General features: G+C 43.3%; 1 protein-coding gene across 4 annotated transcripts in view; it reads left to right on the plus strand.

The window, feature by feature from the left end:
* The window catches only part of LOC119437137 (target of rapamycin complex 2 subunit MAPKAP1), a 121273-nt gene extending 97772 nt beyond the window's left edge, over positions 1-23501 (plus strand). For all 4 annotated transcript variants that reach the window (XM_037704204.2, XM_037704201.2, XM_037704200.2 and 1 more), the window contains exons 11-13: positions 2680-2808; positions 7273-7407; positions 18641-23501. In XM_037704204.2, coding sequence (XP_037560132.1) covers positions 2680-2808; positions 7273-7407; positions 18641-18861 — 485 coding nt within the window. In that variant the 3' untranslated portion in view covers positions 18862-23501. The remainder of the gene's footprint in view (positions 1-2679; positions 2809-7272; positions 7408-18640) is intronic.
* Positions 23502-24403: the final 902 nt, after the last annotated feature.

Raw genomic sequence — 24403 nt, forward strand, 5'->3', positions numbered from 1 at the left:
GTGGTCAAAATTCATCCGGAGTCCCCTGCTATAGTGTTCCTCAGAATTAGATTGTGGTTTTAACATGTTAAACCACAGAATTAAATATTTTTTAAAGCCCGAGCTGGGCTGCCAATTTGATGAAGCAGCAGGGGACGTATTCTGAAACGTTCCACTTCGGCGATAATTCACCTAGGCGACAATTTCGCCTTCATGCGCGCGCTGATTGGCTGGTTGAGCCCGACGTCATTCAGTTTTGCTCAACCAGCCAATCAGCGTGCACATGAAGGTGAAATTGTCGCTTAGGCGAACGATCGCAGAAGTGGAACTTTTCAGAATATGTCCCCAGCTGACGACAAAGCCATGAACAGTAAGCGCTGGCGGCAAGCATGCGAACAAACAGGTTGAGCGTTATCACAGTTGTCCTTTCTTTCTGCCAGTTCCTGCAGTTCCCAGCCAAAGATGGCTGCCCTCTAGAAGCAGTGCAAATTCTTGTCTATACCGTACAGAACTGCCCTGCTACAAATACAATAGAACCTCGTTGATATGATACCATTTCGTACGATTTCCCAGTGCCAGTGTTTGCAACTGAGAGCCCAAAACATGACCCAATGCAGCTACACTTCTTTTTTGCCAGTTAATACGTTCACGGAAAGCACAATCTTTCGGCACCAGTGTTCAGTACATGGCCAAACTGCGATCGTATGACACATATCCAGCCGCTAGATCCCATGTGAACGAGAAAAGGTGCAAAGCGCGCACGATCAGAGCAACCACTTGCCACAGCACCTTCCCCACAGTACTTACCTGCATTTCACGTGAAAACGCTGGCGCGCTCCAGCGAATCTCCTCGCGAGTCGTCTCATGCCACATGCATAGCTATTGCCCCCAACTCCATCGCAATAAGCCTTTGTCTGTTTAACAGCACGTGTGGCATAGTGCCGTTGGAAGCGTACTGCATGCTTCTAATAGGTGATAACCCAAATGTGGCACAGTTCCCTGCTGCAGGTGGCGTCATGTTTCACCCAGGCGTGCCGTCACCCACCAGCTCGCAATAGGAAAACAGCAAAGCACGTCACCGGCCGCTTGAGCCCCACCAGTTCGATGCACGTGGGCGTCTCGTGCCGCAACAATTCTTGCCAAATGCCCCCGTCAAAACTTCCTGCCGAAACACCCCACCCAACGAAGCTGCTGACTAAGACCAAATTCAAGTAGCACAAACACAAGCTTGCTGAAGCTGCAAGAACGACAACGCACGCACATCTCAGGTCACTTGGACCCCACTAGCTTTGCGCGCTGCAACGCTTCTCCTGCTACAACGATTCGCGCAACGCTTCGCATTACGTAGATGTCAACTGCAGTTGAGTTTACCAAATTTTTAGTGACTTCAAATCATTCATTTTCCCAGTTAGTACATTTTTTTTCTCACATGTTTTTCCAAAACATATGAACGAAGTTCTACTGTTATTTCTTGAGGACAGTGTGAAACCTAGTTAATTTCCAATTTTTCCTGAAAAAAAAATACTTTTTAAAAAGCATGTTTTTTTTGTTTTTTTTTTTCAGGCTATTCAAAATGTCTAGAAATTTTGCATCTCTATTTGTGCCCACAAGTGGAGAGAAAATAAAGTGGAGAATTTTTTTATTATTATGCATGCTTCCTTGCCTTAGAAAGTGGGCCAGTTTAGAGTGTGTCTATGTGTTGCGCATTTATTTTAAGATGTGTTGGTTGCAACATATACTGTGGTGGGATGAAATGTAGCCCAACTCTTGCTGTTCTGATCATAAGCAATGTGGGAGTAATTGGTCAAAAAGCTTTCGAAAATTTGTGTTTTTGTAGGAGCTCAGGGGAGAAATATTTATGCAAAAATAAAAATTTCCAATTTTACTTTACTGAAAAGCACATAAAATGACGAAAATTTTAAGTGTGCACAATGCTCATGGTTTAACAGATGGGACGGCGCCTTAACAACTGCATCAGGTAACATGCTTGGTCTCTCGACACAGGACGTCTGAGCAACCTAGTTCTTCATGCAGCCTCTTGTGGTGGTACTCTGGATTTTGATAAGTGCCATATGCTAAGGCGACACAAGGACCAAGGAACGTGTAAAATTGTTGAAGCATACATGATTCATAGGAGCGACCCCTCTTGCATCTGCACACCATCGCTCAGTTTAATTGATAAAGAGAATTATCTGGATAGTTTGATCGTTTGATCAAGTGACTTGGCTGTGCGCTCTGGTTGTTATATTTGCTATTTGGCATTACACTGAACTGAATTTTAACTGCTTGCGCATCTTCTTTCAGTATATGTGTTCTTTCAAGTAAAATTTGTTAGTCTGTGCCCATGTGTTGTTTTTCATGTCCCATCATTTAGCACTGTTCGTAAAGTTTGAATGTACCAACAAGCTCAACTTTCAACCCTTCTGCTTTTTTACAAATAGTTTCAATTTTGTTTACCAGGAGGTGTGTGTGTCGTAACGTCACGGCACAGAAGTGGTCATGTGGAAGCAGGACGTTGTGATGTTTTGGCACTCACTGCAGCTCGCTCAGTCATCTTTTATGCTGCTAGTTTGGGCCACATAATGAGCAGCAGCATAGGTTTCCATTGTTGGTCATTGCTTAATGCATGCTAGGCTGCAGCAGGTGTGCTCCATTAACTGCACTTTTTTCTTCTCTGTGCATCTGCATTTGTGCATGCAGCGGTGTTGTCAGCAACCCAGCCAGATGATTATGCTGACCGGGACATGACCGCCATGGAGGCTCACCTGTACCAAGCATTCAACGTGGCTCTTGTGCCTCGCATTGGACGCAACACTGAAGTCCAATTAGGTGAGCAAGCAAATTGCACTCACTGAAACTACTACTCACCCAGTGACGTTATATATATATTATTATTGTTGTAGAACTCTGCAGAAGCATATAAAACTCTGCAGTTCTGTATACTGACAGTTTTGGAACTCGTTGACTTGAAGTGAAACAACAGTTAGTTAGTTAGCTTGTTAGTTTGCACCTGTTGAAAACATACTAACGGTTAAATGCAGTTTCATGTGGTGCGATTTTCAGCAAATACGGCGGAAATTCCAATCGCACTTGTCACGGACTCACTGCGATTGAATTCCACCAACTTGGTCGCACATACGCACATACCACCAAGCTGGCGGCCCTTACTTGTCGGCAGCCTACATTAATGCAAGGCAAATTTGTAGTTACTGGTTAGTGTGTAGTACTACGATTCAGTATGTAGTTATGCAATGTACTAAGGATGTATGAAAATGAGGAAAACCATAGAAACTGGTGTTTAGCGCAAAAACCTTAAAGGGCTCCTAAACCACACTTCGGGCTTGGTCAAAAAACATAGTCTGCGGATCGCACACGCTGCTGTGAATCTCTCAGCCAAATTTTGCAGTCGTGTGCGGCGTGTGGAGCTCACCAGCAAAGTGCGAATTCACCTTTCTCTCAAACGCTCTCTTTTTAACAAAAGCCTGCTTCTCACTCTTTTCTGGATGCTTTATTTCGTAATATAGCAGATTCCCATACGTGGCTGCTATTGGCCAATAGCCGACATCAATCAAGCGAAACTCTGCTATTAAATATCAATAATAATTACCTACTTCTGGAAGAAGCCGACTATTGTCTGCTCATGCTCGGCGTGGCCGCCTACGTAGGAATTATTTGGCTAAGTGAAGTTATCACACCTGCACCGATACCCGGCTGTCTCTCTCCTTTTGTATCCGCTAGCATGCTGGCAGCTACACAGCAGAGAAGCCTAGAGGGCCAAGCCCTGGACAAAAGTTGAGTGTCACGGTGGCAAAAAAGGTTGCGGCACCCTGTGGCAACTGCAGTAGACTGCACTATGCAACATGCCACTGCCATCTCAGATGCCACACGCAGCAGACGCAGCTACACACAGTGCAAGGATGAAATGATTTTCCTGTCTTTTTGAGATCACAGACATGTATATTTTTCATTTATTTAACTCAAAATTAGCAATAATGTATTATTGAGAATCGGCCAATAGCGTTGGTTGGCCAGCTGCTTTCGATAACACTGCATGACGACATTGCGGAAGTAAGAGCAAGCAATGTTTTGCTGTGCTTGACAGTAGATTGTAAATTCTCTGCTGCGTGCAGTGCAGTAATATTTGGCTGAAATGCTCACAGCAGCCTCTACGACAGATCGGCAACGTTTTCTTACTACTAGTATGTTCAAAAAGTGTTTCAGGGCCCCTTTAAAGTTTGCCTGTCACGCAGCTCGATGTGTGCCACGCATCGTCGCGATGCCACAAAGTGCGACCTTGACTGCATGATGCTGGCACAGTTTACGCTTTGTTGACTGAATTCAGCTCAATGTTGCTTTCCTACATATGAACTTAACCCATTCTGCCCAGTAGGTGCACAGCCAAACTTGGTAGTGATGCTCGCTGTAATTGTTGGCTTGTTGTCCTCTGACCCGAACGCCGATTCTATGGCCCTAAGCATGCACATGGTCTCAGTCCTGATCACTAATGAGACACTCGATGAGCAGCAAACTTCTCCCGACAGTTTGCTGCCAGCCACCATGCAGGCCAGCAGCGAATTTTCGTGACAGCCACACTGCTTTGGCTGTTAGACTGAACCAACGCTGCTTCACCGGGTGTCGGTGACCAAAGTTACGGTTTGCTGTCGAGTCGACACAAATATATTCGCAACGGCTGTACAGTTCTTGAAAAATCGAGACACTACCTGACCGATGAAAACAAGAGTACGGAGGTTAATCTGTATGGTGCCGACGACCTTCATGGCCGCCATTTTCCCCATGTCGTGCGTATTTATCATGTCGAAAAAGTCTAGCGAGACGCCATGCAGTCTTCAAAACGTCGGTCGCTGTTATACATTAGATCAATACAGAAGGTGCTGGTGCTGCAGGGATGTTTGAATAATCAAAGTTAGAAAAATTTGTTGGCAACTGGTAAACAAATTCTTCGTCTTATGCTTGTCTGGTCCGTGAGCCATGTTAATGTTAATACGCCTTGCTTACCAAAACCCAACTTTTGATCGTACATTTTAAAATGCATATTTGTTCGTTTTGAATGATACTTCAAAAATTGTGAATACTGAAATTTGAACCAAAGTGAAAATATCAAATACAGTCGAATCTTGTTAATTCGAACACGCTTAATTCGAACTGCCGGTTTATTCGAACTGACACTGTGGTCCCGTCAAAGTTATGTGTATTTTAATAAGCGAAAATGCTCGATAATTCAAACGCAAAAGCATTTGCGACGGTTAATTTGAACATACCGCGGACCGACAATGCTCTCAGCAGTGCGCCAAATAACGCAGCGGCGCCTCCGACCGGCATTGCTCTGACACCGCCACAGAGCAAAAGCTTAGGAGAGACCCCTTAATGCAGCGGCGGAGGCCCAGTCAGGCCAACGAAACTGCCCACGCCGGCAAACGCTCCTTCCCGATAACGGCAGAAAACGAAACTTCAGGGAGCGGGCTAATCTGCGCCGGCCGGCTGTACCAGTGGCGCCGGCATGGCGGCGGGCGCGCACGGAGACAGTCGAAGGGGAGGGAGCTGCGAGGGAGCTGAGATAGAGGGCGAGGGGAGCCACCGAAGCGGCGGAGTTGCCGAGGCCAAATCCGCTTCCCTGTCGCCCTCCTCCCTCACTTTCGACGCGCGCCTGCCCGTCGCCATCCGACGCTGTCCGCTCTCTGAAGTTTCGTTTGCCGCCATTATCGGGAACCAAGCATTGGCTGGCGTGGGCGGTTGCGCGCCGCGATATTTCATGACTTGCACCCTTCGTTCATCCTGCTATGGTGCTCGAAATACTTCAAAAATATGTCCTTTAATTCGAACTTATTGTAATTCGAACAAATTTCCGGGCCCCTTCGAGTTCGAATTATCGAGATTCGACTGTAGTATAATATTCGACCAAATATTCGAAAATGTTGAATAGTCGCAGAAGACCACAAGCTTCTATGGCATATCAATAAGGCCACAAGTCAAAACTTGCTGAGGAAAACCATGTTGCATTCTGTAGGAATATTGCTTAGCAGTTAAACGTGGTTTCATTGTGGAACACAGAAGATGGAAGAGAAGGCGGAGGAAATAACAACCTTGTGATCAATTATATGCATGCCCGAATGTTGTAGATGCCTGCTTTCAGCTTTCAACAGATTCGGCAGTTAAATGACTTCTGACACAAGGAGGCAACAGCACAGCATTATTGATGAGACACATTGAACTATACTCTGTTTCATACTATACGCAAGCAACGCTGCCTGCGTAAGCTACGCAAATAATACGGTCATAGAAATCTCATTTTGTGCAACTGACAGTGCAGTTGTCTTTATCATGTGATGTTTTCTGTGGAAGAACTACTTCATGCCATATATTACAAATTTACAATTAGTACTTGTGGACGAAAGGGTACATCAAATTGTATTATTTTGTGCACCTCTGTGCTTCCAATATTCGACGTGCTATGTTTTGGTCATGGGCACAAGTGTTGCACTGTGGCCGCTGGTCACAGAAACGTGCAACTACACTCATTCTGTGGCAAATAAGTTCATCTGTGCAAAGCCTTCCATGTATTGATTACGTCATATTTTGCAACATAAACGAATAAGACGATGTTGCATCGAATTAGAGGATGCATACCTATATATCTTTCCTTCATCGGGGACACACAATTTTTGGATTGGGAATGCGAGCTGTGAGAAAATCCTCTCTAGCCCTTGTAACATTGCCTGCTATGGGTGAAACGGAGTATAGCCAATAATAGTGCCAAGTAGTGTGCACTGTTACATCTGAACTGTACTGGTAGGTGGCTGTCTACTTGATGTTGTGTGCTGTAAGACTTTGTGTGGTTTTCTATTCCCATGTAGCTAACACATGTGCTCAGGCACTTAAAGCCTAGGGGGAAAAATGTGAAAAGTGCAACTGAAACAACTTTCTTTTTACTGAAGAGATATCACTAACATGCAGTCAGTACAAACATTGTGACAGCGTTCTTTTTTTTTTTTTTAATCATTCATTCTTCGCTCTATTTTATCTCAAATGTACAGGTTGAAATACTCAAAAGAGGGGCAGCTGTGTTTAGATTTGAACGCCGTATTGCAAGGTTTCACCCCAGTCATTATCTGCTCTTCCTTCTTTTCTTTCTTTCTTTTTTTTTCTTTTGAGCTGTTGGCAAGTGTTCTGTATCGTTTAGCATTGTATTGTCATTAGCCTGAGCCTGATGTTATATCGGTTCTGGCCTCAAATACATTTTGTGACGCCCTTTTGTTTGCTCTCTGTATGTATCAGGTATATCTGGCGAGAAGGTGGAGATAACGCCTCTGCATCAGAAAGCCAAGAACCGACTGTGGACTTGGCAGCCAAAGGCAGTTACGCACAACATGAACGAGATTGCTGCGTGCGAGTTCGTCCACCGAAAACACAGTTGAGTCCGGCCCCTCCTCCTGCCACTTTCTTGTTTCTCTATGCAGCAAGTACAGTTATGTTATGTGTAGCTACCAATGACAGCAGCAGTGCTTGTGGCTGCAGCATGGCACAAATGATCAAATTGATGAGTTGATTAGCGGTTCGGTATGTTAGGGCTGTATTTCATATTGTTGCTTTTTCCTGATTTGTGTTTTTCACTGTAACATTGAACTTGTGTGGGCAGTGAGGTCAGCAAGCATGTTTACATGACGCCAATGCGAGACTTTTCGCAGAGCAAGCACTTGCAAATCTGTCGTGACTCCAGAAGCTCTTTGTTTGGTTTGTCTTTTCAGAGACCTGCGTATTGACTCTGTGTAAGGAAAAAAGCATGGGTGCACAGTAAACACATAGTCTACTTTTGTGATTTTATTGCCATGCTGCCATGTACAGACGTGAGCAGCCTTGTCTAGAATGCGGGAATGGCGGCTTCCGGGGGCCCTCCGGAGCCAGCCAGCAACGTCTAACGGTAGTTGCTGGGCCCAAACGTCCCCAGCACCTACGGTTAGACGTCGGACCTCACGTCAAAGCTGCTCACGTCTGTACATGCAATGCATGCATATGTTATATGTGGTGTGTTTTTATGTTGTGTATGAGTCATGATTTACTGTCAGTGTCAAAAATGTACGGGGCCTAAGATCTGCAGAAAAGTTGAGTAGCCTCGCACCCCGAACACTGAGCCTTGAGTTCAGAGTTGCAGCCTGTCCTGGCATATGCGACTAGCAAAGTGCAGCATAGTGTGCCAACAAAGTATGGTTTTGGGCATGTTGATGTTTAGTTCTGTTATAGTACATTATTCTCCTTGGCATAACATATGCAATGTTAAACAGAGATAGAGTAAAGAGAGACAAGCATCATGTAGCCTCTGTTTAACGACGGTTACAGTCCTATAGGGAACAAGCTTTCTGCTCATGTGCAGTACGCACCATGGTTGAATCATGACATACCTTGACTGTCATGGCATTTGTCTTTTAAAGAAGCACATTTCTGAAGAATGCAATGTGATAGGTGTATTACTAGCACAATTAGACCCTTTTTTTCTCATATGAAAGGCTTCCCTCACAGTTTTGTCTCTGCTTTTGCCGAGAATCTTGACTTGCGCAAAGCATGGCTAGCACAAGCGGGTTTTGAAGTGCATAGGAAGATGCACACCAATGACTGCCTAATGAAGCATGCTAATAGCATTGGAAAAAGTGTTGATGCATATTTCCCCATGCACTGTAAAACCTATTTATGTAAGTCATGCTTTGTGCAAGTAAAGCAAAGGCAAAGTGACCAGACAAAAAGAAAGAGTGTGATTGTTCTAGTGATACACCTATCACATCGCATTCTTCAGAAATTAGCTTTTTTGAAAGACAACTGTCACGAAAACATTCACAGTGTGTCACGATTTTATCACTGTGTGTCTACAACCATCATTAAACAGATGATGATTGGCACTTGTCTCTACTCTTTCTCTTGTCATGTTGCTTACGTTGCGCTAAGTAGAGTACCGTAAAAACCTGAATATAATCCGATGGTTAACTTGAGGACTACAAAAAGGAAAAAAACAAAAACAAGCTTTATCTGCAACACTTATCATCCTTAGATAATATTTATCAAAGCCGCGGTGCCTGCTCATTCACCCTCGCTTTCCTTAGATGACGCATTACTGGACAGGTCCACCCAGAGGTACTCATCTGTGCCGTCTAGAGTGTTCAGTATTCCACACTTGTGCGCTGACGTAATGAGAAGCCAGCTCGGCTTATAGAACAAGTAACCCAGTGCCTACGGGCCTGAGGTGTGCATCGAAATGCTGTGATGCTCTAAATCAATTAGCACAACACGTGTGTTGCAAGAGAGCATAAGTAACACACAGATTCCATACTATAAGTACTAGAAAAGTGCTTGAAGTAGCTCGCTTGCATTGAACGAAAAGTAGGTGGAGCATCCATTGGCAGGGATCAACACGTGCGACATGCAACCATGCGTGTGAGATTGTGACATTATGCACATAGCAATGTTATACGCATGGCATCGTGCTTTCTGAATAGCAATCACTATCTCTACAAACATGACATTTTTCTGCAGCAGCATTTATTGCCAGATGGAGAGCATTTCCACCTTACGTAGGCTGCCAACTCCTCCTCTATTTCTGGGAAGATTCCTTTTTTGGGACCTCGGAAACATTGTCTTGTCCCACTGCGCACAAGCAACCCTTCTTTTTGTCGCTGCCATTCCTGGATTCTCTCTTTGGTCACTCCGAGCTTTCGCGCTGCAGCACTTTTGCTGGTAGTTTCAGTAGCCAAAGTCGCTCTCCACTTGCTGCCTCCATGGTGCTGCCATTGTGCAGATCGACACCGGGGAAAACGGAACGATGATCAGTGCTCTGGTGTGATAGGTGGTATGCAGGCCTTGGCAAATGTATTAGCACAGTGGGTACAGGTTTCTTCTGCTTCTGCCGCAGTGCCTGATGGCGATGGTGATTGGCACCTGTTGCTACAGTGGCCAGTCACCGTACCGCTCCTTTCCACCACATTTCAAAATCGAAACTGTGACTAGCTGCACAGAATAACATGAAAGGTTTTGGTTCCTGAACATAATACAAGATTAAAATTATGCATGTCAAATTTGGGGAGGAAAACCTTGTATTATATATGGGTATTTACTGTAATGGTATAGCAACATAGTGTTGTATTGTTTTCCAGCTGTAGGCACACACTAGGTGGGAATTCAGCTTTTTCCCCATAAACCTTTGATGCCAATATGCATGTCACGTGTACTAGTGTTATGCCAGGATGAAACACAAATGGGAAAAAACAAAGTAGTACACACCTTACCATTAACGACTTAAAATTGCAAATCAGGCTAAATGGCCAAGTAAGTGCCTATGGATTAAGTACCACTGTGGGGATATGCACTGGTGATAGGGTTTGTACACCTCCTTGAAATCCTTGAAAACCCTTGAATTTGTGAAAAGATATTCAAGGGCCCTTAAACTCCTTAAAAATAAATGCTCTCCTTGATTTTCTTGAAAACTGGAGTTGGGGTTGAACACTAAAAGTAACAAGCTCCGCATTGGTGCTATGCCGTGGACACTGTTTATCTGGAAACAATCCTATACTGTAGAACCTCGTTGATACAATCCCGTTTCAATTTCCCAGTGCCAACGTTCGTGATAAAGACTGCCAATAACTCACCCAATACACTTCTTTTTTTTACCAGTTAATACGTTCCCAGAAGACACAATCTATCGGCACCAACGTTCAGTATATCACCAAACTGTGATTGTATGATAAGTTTTCCAGCGGCTAGATCCGATGTAAACAAGAGGAGGTGCGAGGCACGCATGATCGAGAGCAGTATGCGCCCACAATGGCAGCTTCCTCGCAGTACTCGCCCGATCGCAGTCTTAAAATGACAGCGCGCATCTCAGGTCGCTCGGGCCCCACAAGCTCAGTGATGTGTGGCAGTGTTTTGTGCCACAAGAGTGGACATGCGTAAACTTCCCGCCAAAATGCTCCGCCCAAAGAAGCTGCGGACTCAGGCCGAATTCCAGGATCACGAACGTAAGCTTGCTAAAGCCGCAGGAATGACGATGTGTTTCTCGGGCAACTCGGGCCCAACCAGATGGAGGTGCTTCGAAATTTCACGCTGCAGCGATTTGTGCAACGTTTCGCATTACGTAGATGTCAACTACAGCCGAGTCTGCCAAATTCTTTAGTGACTTCGGATTGTACGTTTTCTTGGTTAGTACGACACTTTTCTCACATTTTTTTACAAAACATATGAATGAGGTTCTACTGTATATTCTCTTTTGAGAGTTTTGCTAGGCGATTGCTGTTGGACATGTCCACAGCCACTGACAACAGGCTTGTTTAAATCGCAGTTGCCACCGTGGTCCTAGACGAACCCAAATCAGCAACCAAGCTGTGCCACCCTTTTTGTTGGTTTACATTGCAGTCATCATGGCTCCATCTTTCAGCTATACTTTCGCTTTCACGAGATTGTGCAAGACTAGTGCTGGACCTGTCAGCATCTACGGGTGACAGTGTTCCTCGCACAATGCCAAATCACGACCAGTCTAGAGTGCGCATCTGGCATTTAAATACCAGACGCACACTCCAGAAGGGCCGTGGCCAAGTGCACTATCATAGCACAGTCCTGGGAACGCAGTCACCCGTAGACGCCGACGCATCGACGCTAGTCTCGCGATAGTGGAAATATCAATCCAAAAGTGATTGCCAGAGAATTCCGCCCCTGAGCCCTAGAAATTCCTGGAGGAAAGTAAGTTTCAGCCATTTGACTCTAACGTGATGAGTATCTTTTTATGAAGCCGCAAACACTTATAACCCTCATCGAGCGAAGTGAGTGGTGTACCACAATGTGATTGACATCGTTACAATGGGAAATTCCACTTTGAAAAGCCCTCTGAAGAGCTTGAAGCATGTATGTAATCGTGGATGCTTAGCGCTAATAGAATTGCGGCTAGGAATAAAGAGATTTGAATGTTTTTATGTGTATGACCGAAGTTTGTTTCAGCCTCCTTGAATTTTGGCCTTCAGCAACCTGGAAACCCTTTAAATCTCCTTGAATTTTGCATTGGATGTTCTGTAAGAATCCTGTGGTGAATGTGCAAGAAGGAGTGTGCCTTGTCATTTGTTTGTGCATATTTATGTTTTGTTCCGGTGTGATAGCACGCGTGCCATTGCATGACGTACATGCACTTTGATGCAAAGGAATTTGGACTTTTGCAGCAAGTGACAGAAAGGCAAAAGAATGGAGCAGTGGAAGGACTTGTGTTCAAATTGAGAAGCGGCTTTGCCTGCAGGGGGAGGTGTACCAACAGAGTGGCAGGCACCACCTCATTAGAGCCCTCTACAGTTGTTGGGGCGTCTGTTTCACTTTCAACAGCCAATCTCCTTTACGAAAACTTAAGAGGGTGGTGTTGACGTACTGTTCCTAGTTTTTTGGGCCCTGAGAGGATGTTCATGAGACATCAACAGCTGCTTATACGATCCAAATTTAGACATATTTTGCACAATGTCTACAATACGGCACCTACAATAATCATTGACATAACGAAAGGGCTGCGTTTCTGATCATCATCATCGCTATATTATTTGCCTGTGTACACAAGCTGGCATCCGAAGAAAAACCTGTTTTCTTTAGCGTGTGTGTGTTTGTGTGTGCATGCAGTTGTGCAACAGTGGTTCCAAAGATGGCATTTGGATGCCATCTTTGGAACCACTGCTGGCACCTGTAAACAAATTTTCTGCCACAGACAAAAGAAAAAGCTACACCAGCTATGCTGCCAATCCGTCTGTTGAAAAAACTGTGAGTAAAGCAGTGAATAAAGCCAAGGCATTCAGAATTTTTAAATGGCATGATACTGAATGCTAGTTCATTGAAATAGTACCTAGGTGTACTCATTGAGAGGTGCTGCAGAGCCCATTTCATAACCAGCCTTCTTTATTGCCTGGGATTTAAAGGCTGTAAGGCTCACCGTTGAAGATTGTAAACAAGGGGTAAATAGTTGCACTAAGTCTTGAAGTAATAGAGAAGGGGTGATTGTGTCATGTAGCCAAGTGCAGGATAAGTAGTAATTACTGCAAGCTCACAGTCTGGTAGCGAATGAATGCAGAATATCCGTAAATTATTCATGCGATAATAGTTTATTTATTTTCTGCAACTCTGAAGGTGTGAAGGCACTCTGTGTGCTTTAAACAGTTAAAGATATTTCTGTACAATTTACATTCCCATTGACTTGACCGTTTGTTTGGCACATATTGTAAAAGGCACTCGCTGCAGTGACTCGGTGGTTATGGCATTTTGCTGCTGAGCACAAGGTCGCAGGTTTGATTCCCAGCCACGGAAGCCACGTTTCAATGGAGGTGAAATGCTGAAACACTCGTATACAGTCGCTAACCGATAATTCAGACATACTTGATTATTCGTCCAGCTGTACAGTACCGCCAGTTGCCCCATAGACTTAATGTATAAGGATGACCAAAATTTCGGTTACTGACTGCATGACCGTGTGCTAATTTGGCCATCTAGCCGAACAGAAAAGGCGATAGTTTCATCTGGATACAGCACTGGCCTGGTCTTCAGCCATGTTGCTGGCGCCTACTCGAAACCGAAACTACCGAAGCCTAGTCAATCTAGTACTGGTCGCCGATGAGGATTCGGTGCATGCATGGACTATACTTTCATCATGTCTGAAGGCAATGGTCGAGATATGGGCCGCGATATTGTATCAATGCCTTCAGCTCGATTCTATGCCACTCTTTTCATCCACCGTTCATGGCCGGCTGATCCTGTTAATGTATCTTGCCATTACACACATTCGGTTTTACCCATTTTAAATTTAGTCACCAACTGATGATTCAGACATGCTTGATTATTCTGACAGCTCTGCGGCACCGTTACTAGCCCCATAGGCTTAATGTATAAGGAAGCCCAAAAGTTCGGACACCTTACAACGCGCCATGCACTGTAAGATGTCCAGCCATTTCCAACCCATTCACCCCCTCCACAGGAAGTGAACAGTGTTGTAAATTTTTATTATCCTTAATCTTAATTCAGCAGCAAAGTTCAGGCGTTAATTTGACGGTTTTCTTCATACTGGTTTTTAATATTGGGCATGAAAGCCTAGCTTACGGTATCAGACATGCAGCTCACTGTGTCACTGGCTTGAATTGGTGCGGCTTCTGGCAGCGTACGATCTCCTTCATTCGTGGTACCTCATGCCTTGAAACGATTCAAATACTTATTGGCGCATATAAACGCATGAATGTGTCAAAACGCTTCAATTGAATAAGCACAATGGTGCAAGATAGAAAAAAGCTTCGGCACTAATGCAAAATGCTTAAAGGAGCCGACATGAAATGTATGAACGATTCCGACCCTTTCTGGCTCTCGTTTGCTCGTAGGAGCTCGTGCACTCAGATGCCTGAAGCGCTCGTTCTTGTTCACACAAATGCACAAATGTGTCGGAACGCTTTTATACATCTTTCTCAACAGCTAAGCGCACCCTTGGCAATAGGACCTGATCATGTGGAGCTAAAGAAACCTTTGAGCTTAGTTTTGATTTCTAAGCCAGGATGAACGCACCAGGTTTAGCGGTGTTTCATAACACACCATAGATCCGTCATGATAAAGTGGTGCATCAACGGCAGAGAGTTCAACGGACCTAGTTGTGTATTGTGTAACACAACCAGAGGAAGTGTTAGGTGGAGGGCCTTCGAAACGAGCAAGAAACGCTGTTACTGCACTAGTCGCGCAGACTGGGACCAACCATGTGCTACTTGCACTTGCACACCTCTTTGTGATTATTTCCTGTTTCTGCAGCATTCACCTAGTTTGGTTCAGAACTCAAATAGCCCTTTCTTTTTTCTTTTTTAATTGTTTGTTACTCTTATTATCTGTTAACTCCTTGCTAGCTGTGTCTTTTTTTGCACTTTTCATTAACACGGTACTTCCAAAGGAAATTAGGTTACAGCTGAGGTCAGCATCTGGGTAAAGAACAAATGCTCTGCTTGTTTAGTTCCTTTCTCTTCTCCCTTATTGGTGCTGCTTACTTGAGATGTTAAAACGATATTACTAAAGAAAATTTTCTTGGTGCCAATTCGGTTTGCACCTTGAAGGTATGTAGGTCCTGACTAGTCCAAATACCGTCAAACCTCAATATATGAACATGGATATGACGAATTAATGGATATAAAGAAGTAAATATAAATATTTTTGGCCGTGATTTATTTCATTGAGTTTTGTACTGCTATAACAAAACTAAAAATGCATGAGCTGAGACAATATTGGTTACAGCAGAGCACATAGTCATTCACTCGCCATTAATAACATGTATTCTGGGAGCAAAAACCCTGTGATCACACGGTTGTACAGTGAACTCTCGTTAAGACGAACTCGGTTAAGCCGAACTCTCGCATATAATGAACAACATGGGAACGTTTGTTTGGCTTTCCATTGACTCAATGCAAATAAAATCCAGGAAGAACCACCTCAGACGCACAGACACTCTTCGGTTAAGATGAGCATTTGAAGTCACCACCACCACTATCGATCCTGGAGGCTAGAGTGCCTCCAGGATTGGTCAACGATCCTGGAGGCTCCAGGATGTGCTAATGTGCAGAGAGGACATGGTAGACACTCTCATTGAAGAGGTCCTTGAGGTGCCTTTAGAGGATAATTCCGATGAGGACGCTAGCTCGGAGTCTGTACCGATGACCTGTGAGGCAGCAAGTGCCTGCTTGAACTCCTTCGTGAACTTTTTCCAGCAACACACAGGCACAGAAGGATTCTTAAATTCGTTAGGTGATATGACGTCGCTTGTGGCTGCTCACTGATTTGGACAGAAGCAACAAACATCCATCATGGACTGGATGAAACCAAGCAAGAGTACCACTTGAAGACAGTTTTCTATTAAGTTCAGCTAAATAAATGCTTTTTATGTCATTTTTCCCGCATTGTAAGTCTACTTCATTTACCGTTTGAAGTAAGATGGAAGTTTGTTAAGAGGAATTTCTGATAAGATGAACAAATTTTCATGGTCCCTTCGAGTTCGTCTTAAATGGAGTCTACCGTATATTAATGATGGTGCAAAGCATGTTTGTAATCTAACATTGTTCACTTGCCAAGTGTAAGTACCACAAGCCGCGAACATGCCATCAAAGCTACAAGAAATCCTTTGTTAGCCAGTCAAAGGCATTACACTTCCGTTTTTTTTTTTTTTGGTTTGCATAAACTCAAGTCATTTTATTTTTTCTGATATCTGCTTGTACACTTGTAACAAATATGGAATATAACAAAGATATTTTTGTGTCAGATGCACTTCCTTATACAACATTAAATTGTAGGTTATCACTAAGATTCTGTGTTTTCAGATTTTGTTCGAGCAGTATGGACAGTGATTTTTGGAGTTAGTTTTTTCTGCAACAATCCAAGTTTATTGGCGCTTTTTTCTACAATGCAATGGAATGATTTTTAATCTTTTAAGCCTTATTCGCCTTTTTGTTTCTCCCATACTCAAAAAATACCTTCAATTGCAAAAAAAAAAATCGCAGTGTAGCTGCACGAAAGCTTATTTACGGTAAACATTTACAATAACCAAAGGGCTTATGGCTGTTACATTTTAATATAATATATATACCAGCATATTTGCAAATGTAGGAATCAGTTGTTGCAGCATACTCTTTCTAATTTATGAAACAAAATGCTGAGACTGCCCTCTCAAGATTCGCACAGGATATAGTGAAAGCCTGTAGATCCAGCAGAGTACTTTAAAGGATGAGTCAGTCTTAAGCATGCATCCTTCAGGAAACTAGTAGCCAAACGATTTCTCCAGTAGCGTGCCTCTGATTAAAAACTCTCTTGCCAGCAAGTTTGTGTCATGTCCCAGTAGTAGCAACTGCTTATAGGTGCGTGCCAAACACTGCTGGCAGTTCTACTTTCATGCTTGGGTTCGCGATCTGACTGCAGTACCAGAATGACTTGCTGGTGTAGTGCAAGTCGAAAAATATATCGCTTCCTAGTGCTGCTTCAATTTTCTGCAACAGCGGCAGAGTACTATCAAAAGCTTTTAATTACTTCACAGTGTTTTTCCTTGCTTACAGTGTCAAACATGCAACTGATGTCAACACAAAGGTTGTTGCAGTTGTGTCATTTGATCAACTTAGCTGCACCTGCAGGAACATGGTAAATAGATGGTCCACATTTTGCAAAAAAACACAAGAATAAGATTCTAGTTGCTTAATTATTGAGAACAGCTTGTTCACTTTTTTCTTCAGTAACCTGAGCCCTATGAGCAGGTTGTGCGAGGGATTTGTTGTTATGATATAATGCCTTCAGCTTCTCGCATTTTCTTCTGCAAATGTGGTCATAGCATGACCACATCATTATAAGGGCCCCGAATGTCGGAGGTTTTCAAACAAATTTGAATTTTAAATTTTTTTATACCTCCAACTGTTTTTTTTTTATTTTGTCGTATTCATCCAAAAACACAGAATCCTACTTATAACTAAAAAGTGCACCATAGCATCTCAATGTCGCGAACTTCCAACAAGTACAGAAAACTTCCGTAAAACAAGGTGGATTGATGAAACATTTTATTGAAGTATCCTTTTTCTGACATGAAAGGTACCATGTGACAGGTGTGCACGTGCAGGTATACTAAACATTTATTTCAGCAACAGGTGCATTGCAGTTTCTTATTTCAGGGTACATTATTTGCTCTGAAATGATGCCCCAATTAGCACATAAAATGAGATCTAAGGCGGCATTGAGACTTGTTGGTTTGTACACATTATGGTTGCGGTTAACACGTTACACATTCATGCGAGCTGCAGCCAAGCAAAGACAGAAGCAACCTGCAGCCATGATAAGAGTCATTACTTTCTCTGGCATACACCATCCCTTTCACTGTATTCTAAATTGTTGTATGCACCGGATCACCTTGTGCTTCATGCCCCATCAGCACACTGCTGAAGGAACTGAACAACATTCAGGATATTGCACACCATTCACTGCATAAGCGTTTCAGTGGAGTGCATTAATTGTGCATCAGATAATTTCTTTATGCTCTGTGCTGCTTAGATAATTCTAGGTTAATTGAAGCCTTCCAGGTAGTTGGAAAGTTTTTTTGTTTTTAAATTATGAAGTAGTGACTTTAACATGTTTGTGTTCAGTGTCATTACTGTCACAATCAAGGCTTAAAGCAATGCAACAGTGAATGCAGAGTGTGAGCTTTTGCTGTCTTCGTTCAACAGTGAGCAGTGAAATTGAAACAGCATTGAGACTGTCTTAGTGTTAACTGTACTGACATTAATCTGTAGCTGATATGGTTTCTTGTAACATGTGCATGGGGGGAATTTAATTTGTTTACAACCCTTGCTGCCAGCATTGTACCCCTTGTTTCTTGGAAGTTATACAGAATCACAGTGTTTGCTCTGTGCTGTGTGTGGAAAACTTCTTGCTGGATTGACTGTCTGTCAACTCTGTGTCATGGCAGTTTAAAGCCATGACAGTTAAAGCCATGACTTGAATGGCAGTCTAAAGCCATAAATTGTGATTCATTCTGCAATTATGCAGAATGAATTGCGTTGGTGGAGTAAGTTAGGCAACCATTGTGCACATCTATAATTACAAGCATTCCCATGTGTATTGTGATAAATTTTTGTGTACGCTTTTTTCTCACCAGGCATGGGCTCTCCCGAGAAGTGCATGGTGAAGGTGGTGTACCTATCCGGCGGAGAGTTCAAGAACCATGTGTTTGAGACAGACCCTGGCACGGCATCTGTGATCCGAAACAAGCTGGGCTACATTCTTGTTATGCGCACCAGTCCAGCACGTACTCAGTACCTGGCACTAAAGGAGCGAAAGTTGCTCCGCAAGCAAGCCTCCTTCCTGCTGCCTAGCTAAGGCCTTGTTCCTCGACCTACTTCTCCTTCGAGCTCCATTGTCTGCCCTGCCCCTGGTACCACATGCGACAGCAAACGAGGCGTGCAGACGGAGCACAAGTGTGGTGCGCCGAATTGTGCTCAGATCATTTGTTGTGTTGTCAGTTTTGTGTGCCTCATGGTTTACAGTGCATCACTCAACTGGAAAAGAGGTCCTGCTCGCCCGCCCTCCCCCCCCCAACATACACACACAGCATATTCTCACCGCTCTGCTTTCTCCTTTCGCCAATTCTCTCACATTTTCAACAAGACTGAATTACGAGGAAAGCATGCAAGATGAAGAGGCAGTGCTGTGAACTTGGTCATGCCTTTTTCATCGTCTGCTGTGATAGCAGCCTTCATTTGCTACCATCGCCTCCTCTCCAGGTGCAACTTGTAGCCACATGCTCCCAAGCCCGTTATTTCCTCCTGCATTTTCTGGCTGTGAACGAGGTCCCTTAGCATGTACACTGCAGGTGGGCCTTTTTGCAAGCTATGGACATGTCTCGTGTGTGAGGATGCGAGCGCTGGAGGTGAACAACCTCGTTCGTTATTTCTGCAAGCTGATCACTGTGCATTATTACTTGTTACCTGACTCGTAAAGTGATCAGTCTGAGATTTTGACTGGCTCGGGGTCCTTTGGCACACTTGCCACCCTGTCTTCCATCCTATCCTCCCCTCATCTCATGCTGAGACTGAGTTCTGTATTTGACTTCTTGGAGACTTGAGTTCTGTATGTTACTAGTGGTGCTTTGTGCTGGACACATGTGTGGTGAAGTCATTAGATTGTGCAGATAGTAGTGTATGGCTTTAACTCTTCAGTTTGTATATAGTGTACGACTCAAAATTTTAGTCATTAGTGACATCCTCCCTGGCACATTGAGCGCTCTGTTTCGTATCCCGTGCTCTTCATTTCTCTGAGCCACATCACACTGGAATAGAAAAATGCACCATCCACTTTTGAAACTTGATTTACGACATGCTTGAAGGCCACAATGTGACACAAGTGAACTTTGGGATGAACAGCAAAAGGAAGGGAGCCATGTGTGCATATTTGCTGTTTATCATGCAGAGTGTACTGTTTGAAGCAAAGAAAATGTTTGTGAAATGGGCAGGAAGAGCACTGAACTTAGTTTGGTTTGCACACCTCCCAGTCACATCACAGAAGCCAAGCCAGTCCATAAAGCTGCATGAGCTACGCAAAGAGTAACGAGCCAAGAAAAAGTATTCTGTGCCCATCTGACAATTTTATTGCGCCTAGCTTACTCAACAGCTTATCTTGCAGCACTGGTGTTACATGCGGCAGCATTGCTTGCCCCCACTCAAAGCTTCCACCGCAGTTCTTGCAATCCTCCTTTTTTTTTTTTCTTGTGCATTTTTTGCCCTTTCCATGTGTGTGGTTATCTGGGAAAGGTGGTGTGAAGGAGGAAGCCGCTGGAGGGAAGCTGCTCATCTCATGCACACTGCCTGCAGCAAAGAAAGTGGGGATGTTTACAGTCATCTATTACTCATATGACTTAGTGAGCGAGGTTTCGGTAAACGCAGCTTCCACTTGTTTCTTGTCATGTGATCCACAATATGCCAGAGAAAGAAGAGTATCACAAGTAAGCACCGAAAATATATTCTGATTTTATATGTTCCCTGCATGACACTCAGATACACTTCGTTCTTCTTTGGGTTTCTCTTTTTTCTTTTCTTTTTTCTTTCTTTCTCTTTTTGCTTTCGTTTCAAAGCTGGGCAACTTTAAATAGTTTCTCCCCCATCTTTCCCATTTTTATTTCTTCTGCAACTACATTGTTTTGCTAGAACAGTGAAGTGCAAAAGGAACTGATAGCAGCCCATGTGGTGTCTGCTGTGCAGATCACACCCTCTTCCTACCTCTAGTTTTGTAGTGTTCGTAGGTGCAGCGAGAAATATACTGCATGACCTGTGTGGAGCATTCAAAACGACTTTTCAGATTGCAGACATTATTTTTTACTTCCTACGAGTTGTTGAATTGACTGTGAAACCTACGTGGCTGAGGGGAGGGAGAGAAATGCATTCATCAGGTGCCGGTGATTTCACAAACAGAGCTTGCGCATTTCACCCAGAGACGCTTGAAATTATATGCTGTGTAGCAACTGATGACACGCTTTGCACATTTTGCCTCATTAGCTCTTTCCAGTGTAGTCTGCTTAATTTGCAAGCATCACCGTTTCTTCTGTCACATAGCCACCTCGGATTATATGATGCGACAAACAGCACTCAGGCAAGGGTTCATACGCAATCAGTGTTTACACTCACAGTGCGTTGCATGCTTATTCTGGCTCTGAGTAGAAATCAAATTTCTCCCTTGTATAGCATGATCAAAGAGCAGTGTGTTGTATGCCACTTGGAATTGATGTCTGCTGGTTGCCTTCTCATCCAGAACACGTTGTACAGCCCTCCTTCTCCGTGGCTTAAGCTAACTTTAAAAAAAAAGAAGAATAAGAAGAAAGAAAAAAAATGTCATGTTGTCAAAGTGCAGCATTGCAAGCAGTCTTCTTGAGATGCTTCATGGTGTCTACTAGAAGCTATCCAATTCTTGGAAGTACAGTAAGGTGCAGAGATCACTTGTTGCAAGGAAAAGCAAAAAGAGCAAGTGCACAAGTGGTGCTCAGCTTGCCTCTGCATGCAAATGTATGCACGCATCATAATTTAAGTTACCTATGTTGTGGGGAAGATTGCCGTCACATTTTAAGAGCTTGTGTTGTTTGTGGGTTCCTGGGGAAGTTCCCAGTGATCGTGATATTGTGGGAATTTTAGCAAACTGTAGTGGCCTGATGTTTATGTAAGTTTGGTTTCTGTGGTTCTGCACCAGCACAAGGCTGGCAAGTCATTACAAAGCTCAAAAGCAGTTTTATGTTCCCATCTCGCCCGGCGGGAAAAAGAAAATGGACTCTTATTAAATGCCAGTCGTATGTTATGGCAGCAGGACTTGCTATAGTACTATACTGCACGTTGTAACATCACAGTTCACTTCGCTGTGCCCTTCCCTGCAGGAGTGCATAAACTGTGTTTGCAAGTGCAGCAGAAAAAACGAGAGCTTCAGAAGCTGACCAAGTTGCGCCAAGCTTGCCTATTTTACATGGGATGTAGGCTGTAAGTAAAATCCTTTGCTCAAACAGCTATGGACACGCATTTCATCATTTGTGCGTGCTAAACATGAAAGGTGTTCCACGATGCCTTCAACAGCTTCTAGCCTTGAAGGTCTGCCATAATGCTACTCAGGTCATGTTCCGATTGCCACCCCTGTTTTTAGTTCTGATGACTGTGGCAAATTCGCTGCAGTGAAGGAATCATGTTTGATTTTCCTCCTTCCTGGTGACTGACTATATGTTGGTTTGTCATACATGTTTTTTTTTTCTGTTTCAAGAAACTGTTTTGTTTGTTAAAATTTGTTAGCAGAAGTTACTATTGTAACACTGTCCAAAGAACAAGAAATGTAAGTAAAATTTTACGAGTAGAAAAATGGTTTAATACTGCTGAATTTCCTGCACTCGTTGACTCACTGTCTCATGCTAGGTGATTTGGTGAAAATTGGCTCCACAGCTATTGTGGATGAAGCGTGACATCACCGTTGTGCTTAACAGGGCTTTTAATTAGCTGTCATTGATTATCTAGTTACTCTTTCTAGCAATATTGTCAAAATTGCTATTGTGGTAAATTGCCAAAACATTTCTCGGTGGCGTTTTCACCACCGCCACTGGGAGACCCAAAAGCCTTTGAATAGGGGTAGTTGCCTTTGGATTACTTTTCTGTACCTTTTTTTTTAGTCAAAGGCATTCAAATTGATATATCACTAGGGATATTGGCACATTTGTTCTTGGGATAGCTAGGTGGCTCAATCCCTATTCAGAAGTTATAGCAATAGCATATGCGGTGTGTGTCTCCAGTGGCTCACGGCAGTTATTCCGACTGTGCAGGGCTTTCCTGCAGTGTGCAAGCGCCATCTTTGGTAAAAATCAACGAAAAGGGAAAATTCTTGTTTCTGGTTCAATGCATTGTGGTGCCATCTGTCGTGCTTGATGAACTTTCAGAGGAGCACAACTCCCTGGTGACTGACTCACCAGTGGGTCACGACACATCAGACAGAGCAATGTGACAAGTGACCCACCGGTGGGTCATCCCTCACAGGAATGAAGACTTCAAAAAGTGATGCTGCAGTGAACGTGTTAAGTATGATACTAAATTAACATTTTTTAGACATGCTTCACATCGTACAACTTTTGTGTTCTCTTCTTTCTTGGCTAAAGGAGATGCTTTGAAGCAGCGAAGGTGCTTGCACAATGCATTTTTGCTCTTCTTTAGGTGCAGTGTCTAACGAGAGGGAAGTGGTGAACAAATATCGCTGTTGTTCTTGTCTGATGCGCACAGATTTTTCAATTTAAGAACCCTCTCTTTTTTCTTTCCCTTGCCTATCGGTTCCTGTCTTGCAAAGAAAATGTCCAGGTCTTGAGTTTAAAGAGACACTGAAGCAAGATATATTGTTAAAAAGAATAATGGATTGCACTTTGCACATACTAAATACTAGGTTGTTCCTAGAAAAAGAGCTTATGTGCAGTGGGAAGCAACAGAAATGTAAAAAAAAAGATAAAAGAAAAACTGGTGTCAATGTTGCTTCTAGACTCCTGCACCATCTTCCTGCAATATCAATTGCAGCAATGCCTGGCCGGGCTAGTATGTTGTTTCCTGGGGAAAAAATGAATGTGTCGTGCATAAAAAATAAATCGAAGCTGAACTGCTGAACCTAGCAACTTAAAAAGGCACGTGCAGGAGTATACTGACATGAGCCAAGGTACTGTTGAATTTGTACCATCACACAGACAATATTTGCATCATGGCTTGGGCATGAAATAAAAAAAAGAGAAGGTTGACCTTTCTTTATGTTCATAAGCACAAGATAATAAAAGCAAAATACAAAGGGAATTCTGAAAAGTTAATTTACCAGTCTACCTGACGTTTAATGCTTTCTTTTCTGTCCCTTTAAGCTTTTATCTGACAAGATAAAAAATCTTAGTGTGCAAACAATTTTCTTTATTGTGTTCTTTTTGCTTTGTCTTAAATTATTATAAACCATGTTCAGGAAATGTTTCAAAGCAAAATAAGGATAATGGAGAACTTCAATAATTTCTCTAAATATCCAGCTGAAGCAGGAGAAAGTTGTAAAGTTTGTGTGTTTCGGCACATTCGGTAACAGACAAAGATATGTATCTAAGTGGGAATTCAATAAAAGGATGTACTGTTACAACAATTTCTCAAGAAATCTGAATGAAATACTTCCTCTCTGCTATGTTTCCAGATGTTGAAACCCACAAAGAAAATGCCATGCATTAATGCACAATCAGTCTGGCCCCCTGTGAGAAGGTTCAAACCACTGAAATGTAAACTGCATGTCTGAGAGAAACGAAATTTAGAAATGCTGTAGTCAGGGTTTGGGGGGCTGTGTTTCGCGGGCATTTTTATAAGAGCCTGCAGTATTGTCTAGGTGTCACTTGAAAAGGTTA

Source organism: Dermacentor silvarum, chromosome 1 (genome assembly GCF_013339745.2).
Source record: "Dermacentor silvarum isolate Dsil-2018 chromosome 1, BIME_Dsil_1.4, whole genome shotgun sequence".
Classification (NCBI taxonomy): Eukaryota; Metazoa; Arthropoda; class Arachnida; order Ixodida; family Ixodidae; genus Dermacentor; species Dermacentor silvarum.